General features: G+C 37.6%; 1 protein-coding gene across 1 annotated transcript in view; it reads left to right on the top strand.

Annotated features, from left to right (window-relative positions):
* The window catches only part of LZIC (leucine zipper and CTNNBIP1 domain containing), a 13,024-nt gene that overhangs the window by 4,447 nt on the left and 4,502 nt on the right, over positions 1-4,075 (top strand). The window contains exons 3-5 of the mRNA XM_008568824.1: positions 1,957-2,065; positions 3,090-3,225; positions 3,551-3,649. Coding sequence (XP_008567046.1) covers positions 1,965-2,065; positions 3,090-3,225; positions 3,551-3,649 — 336 coding nt within the window. The 5' untranslated portion in view covers positions 1,957-1,964. The remainder of the gene's footprint in view (positions 1-1,956; positions 2,066-3,089; positions 3,226-3,550; positions 3,650-4,075) is intronic.

Consider the following 4,075-nt stretch of genomic DNA (forward strand, 5'->3'; position numbering starts at 1 on the left):
GGGTTAAAATCCCCTTACTGGTCATCTTTTAAAATAAAAAAAAAAAAAAAAAAAAGGCAAGTCCTTATCAGTTATCAAAATATTCCAGCAAAAAAAGTTGTAATAATCTAAATAGCAAGGTAATTCCTTAGGACCAGAAAATTATCAATGAAACAGACTTGAGGCTGAGTCTGGGAATTTACTTAATAAAGGTAGCATATTGGATCAATGAATAAAAGACTGACTAGTAGTGGGGGTTGGGGCAATTGGCTATACATTTGAAAGAAAATTAAAGTTAGGCCTGTACTTCATAGCATAAGGACAAAAAGCTGCAAGGGACTTTTTTCTACAGGTAGAAAAAATAATTTAGGGCTAGCGGGTTAACTTGGATGGTTAGAGCACAGTCATATAACACCAAGGTGATGGTTCGGCTCCCCATACCAGCCAGCTGCCAAAAAAAAAAAAAAGAATTTATGAAAGTCTTAGACTACAGGGGCCGGCCCAGTGGCGCACTGCTATAGTGCGCCGCTTGGGAAGTGCGGTGGCGCTCCCGCCGAGGGTTCGGATCCCACATGCAGACCGGCCGCTCACTGGCTGAGCGGGGGGCGGGAGCAACACCGAGGGTTGCGATCCCGTGGCCGGTCCCGGTCCGGTACGGGCGCGACACTGAGAGTTGCGACTGAGGGTTGCGATCCGTTGCTGGTCATGAAAAAAGACAAAAAGGAAAAAAAAAAAAAAGTCTTAGACTACAAAGACATGTATTTTTATAAATTTTGAGATACTTAGGGCCTGCCTTTGTGGGACACAAAACTAAGAAGACTTAAAGGAGATATTTGTTCATTAAAAAATAATTTGTCATGGGGCCGGCCATGACTCGGTAGAGTGCGGTGCTGATAACACCAAGGCCATGGGTTCGGATCCTATATAGGGATGGCCGGTTTGCTCACTGGCTGAGTGTGGTGCTGACAACACCAAGCCAAGGGTTGAGATCCTCTTACCGGTCATCTTTAAAAAATAAATAAATAAATAAATAAATAATTTGTCATGACAAAAAACACTATAGATAAAATTTAATGTCAATCCATATGTTCAAAGGTCAACTGTAATTACAAAGGCTTCATATTCATGTTATATAAATCCGTAAAAGAAAAGATAATCCAAAAAATAAATAAAAATTAAACAAAAAAAGATAATCCAGTAGAAAATGGGCACATTTCCAAAGAGGAAATTCATATCAAAAGATGTTAGTGCTCGGGCTGGCCTGTGGCTCACTCAGGAGAGTGCGGTGCTGATAACACCAAGGCTGTGGGTTCAGATCCCTATAAAGGGATGGCCAGTTAGCTCACTTGGGAGAGCGTGGTGCTGACAACACCAAGTCAAGGGTTTAGATCCCCTTATCGGTCATCTTTTTGAAAAAAATAAATAAATAAAAAGATGTTAGTGCTCACATGTCATTAGGTAAATGTACATAAAGCCAATAAGATAATACCAGGAGTGTTCTGAGTCTTGGGGTGTACTTATATATATGAAAAAGAATGCTATAATGAATCTTTTTATAAAGCAGTCACATCTAATCTATTTCTTTCCTTTTTTTTCCTCTTGGCTGGGTGGTACAGGGATTGAACCCCAGACCTTGGTGTTATCAGCAGCCTGCTCTAACCAACTGTGCTAACTGGCCAGCCTTCTATTTCTTTTTAAATCTGTATTTTCTTCTATCAAATTTGTTTAAAGGGAGATAGACCAAGAGTGAAGACTTCTAATTAACTTGTCAGGTCGATTAAGAAGACTGTCAGACATTACTGTGGAATGTTATTACTATATGAGTTTAAACTGTGTTTCTGAATTGAGATTCTCTTTGCAGAACTATCTTTCTCAGATCTGTATCTGAGTCAGTATTGCCTATTTTAAATTACACTGGTATGTTGAATCTCTTCAAATAACCAAATATACCATATGTGGGTTTATTGTTCTACATAGAGATTAAAATGGCTTCCAGAGGAAAGACAGAGACAAGCAAATTAAAGCAGAATTTAGAAGAACAGTTGGATAGACTAATGCAGCAATTACAAGATCTGGAAGAATGCAGGTAATTGTATCATTGAGTGTTGTTTTGCTGTAAAATGGCTTTTTTCTGCAGCTAGATTACAAGCTCCATGGATGTAGGCCCATGTGTGATTTGGGTTTCCTCTGTAGTGTTCTTCACAGTGCTTTGTGTGTTGGAGGAGTAAACTCAGTGAAGGCTTTGGAGTCATAAAGACTAGAATGTGAAAGTCTCAATTAATTACTAAGTGCACGTGAACTTGGACAAAATACTTAATTAACCTCCTTGAAGTAGAAATAATGACAACTGCCTTGTCTTTAGTGTTTAAAATCACCCTGCCTGGTATCAGGCTGAGAAGGTACTGTTTGAACTTCTGGTGTATGGTTTCAGCCTTAACTTCTCAAAAGACTGAGACTGTTCATTGCAGTTTTTAACAACCTTGCAAAGTTGTTGTAAATGTTACAGATGAAGGGGCAGACCCAGTGCTTGGCCCAGAGTAGGTGCTCAGTAAAAGTGGTAGCTGTTATTCATAGTAAGTGTTTAATAAGTGGCTTGTTTGGTGAATAAAAATAACCCCTTAGATGACAAGTACTGCCTTGCTGTTGTATTGCAAGATACACAAAATTTTTCCTACCGTTGATGATGACGCTGATGATGATAACAACAGCTACTTATCAAGTACCTGTTATATGCCAAGCACTTTCTATGTCTCATTTAATGCTCATAGCAACCCTATTAGGTAGGTACTATCATTATCTGAAGCTTTGTAGTTAAAGAGACTGAAGCTTGGCTATGTTCAGTATCTTACCCAATGTTATAGCATTGACTGTTTAAAGGGAAGTTATTAGGTGGTTCGTTAAGCATGCTTCATTTTGGTAAAGAAAAATGTTACTTGTCGAAATAACCATATTGCAGGAAAATGCCCATACAACTACTATCTGAACACATCCATCATTAGCATTTTGATATTTCCCTTCAGTTTTTTTTTCTAGTGTACAAGTACCAAGATTGCTTTTTTTTCACTTGGAACTCTGTATTTTTCTGTATTATGTTGTTCACTGTCCTTCAGAGAGGAACTTGATACAGATGAATATGAAGAAACCAAAAAGGAAACTCTGGAGCAACTGAGTGAATTTAATGATTCCCTGAAGAAAATTATGTCTGGAAATATGACTTTGGTAGATGAACTAAGTGGAATGCAGCTGGTAAGCATAATTTACTTATATCAGTGACAGAGTTTGGTTCTTTCTTTTGTAAGTACACTTCAGATTGAAAATGTACCCCTTTTTGGGTGTAAGTTCTAGATGAATGTCTACTTATGCATAAAAAAGCATATCCTTCCAGATCTTTACTTAGTTATATATTTGGCTTCAGTGACATGCACAGAAATAGCAAGTGAAAACTGAAACGGTAACAGTGTTTGATGAACAAAGACTTTGTTAATAATTAAAGACAGACCCATCAGTCAATTATTGCAATATCTGTTTTGTTGGAATGTTTTGCTTAGTTTTTGCCTTCTTATGTTTCTAGGCTATTCAGGCAGCTATCAGCCAGGCCTTTAAAACCCCTGAGGTCATCAGATTATTTGCAAAGAAACAACCAGGTCAGCTTCGGACAAGATTAGCAGAGGTAAAGTTGTTTAAATTGATCTGGTCACTGTGGGTGTTTCTTTCCATAGTCCAAGAATTTGCTCATTATGATATTTTACAGTTTAAAAATCAGTCAGTTGATTTTAGAGCCACAACTCACAATTTTCTGACAAAATTGGTACTTTGAGCAATTATTGTTGATAATAAATGCAGAGGTTTATACAGTATATGTCAGTTTGAATTGCCACTGACTGTGTCTTCTTGGATTCCACCTTTATTGTTTTACCATTTACTTCTGTAGCCTTAACTTGAAATCCCTTTGAGAATTCATTAGCAGCATTGCTGTTATGCAGGTGTGACCTATCTCAGCTAAGCATTTCAAGCATCTTTATAAACCTGATGCTTCTGGAAGTCTATTTTACGGAGTTAAATATAGTTAAGGATTAACAAGATTTTTGTTAACTAT

Source organism: Galeopterus variegatus, unplaced genomic scaffold, assembly GCF_000696425.1.
Source record: "Galeopterus variegatus unplaced genomic scaffold, G_variegatus-3.0.2 Scaffold445, whole genome shotgun sequence".
Lineage (NCBI taxonomy): Eukaryota > Metazoa > Chordata > Mammalia > Dermoptera > Cynocephalidae > Galeopterus > Galeopterus variegatus.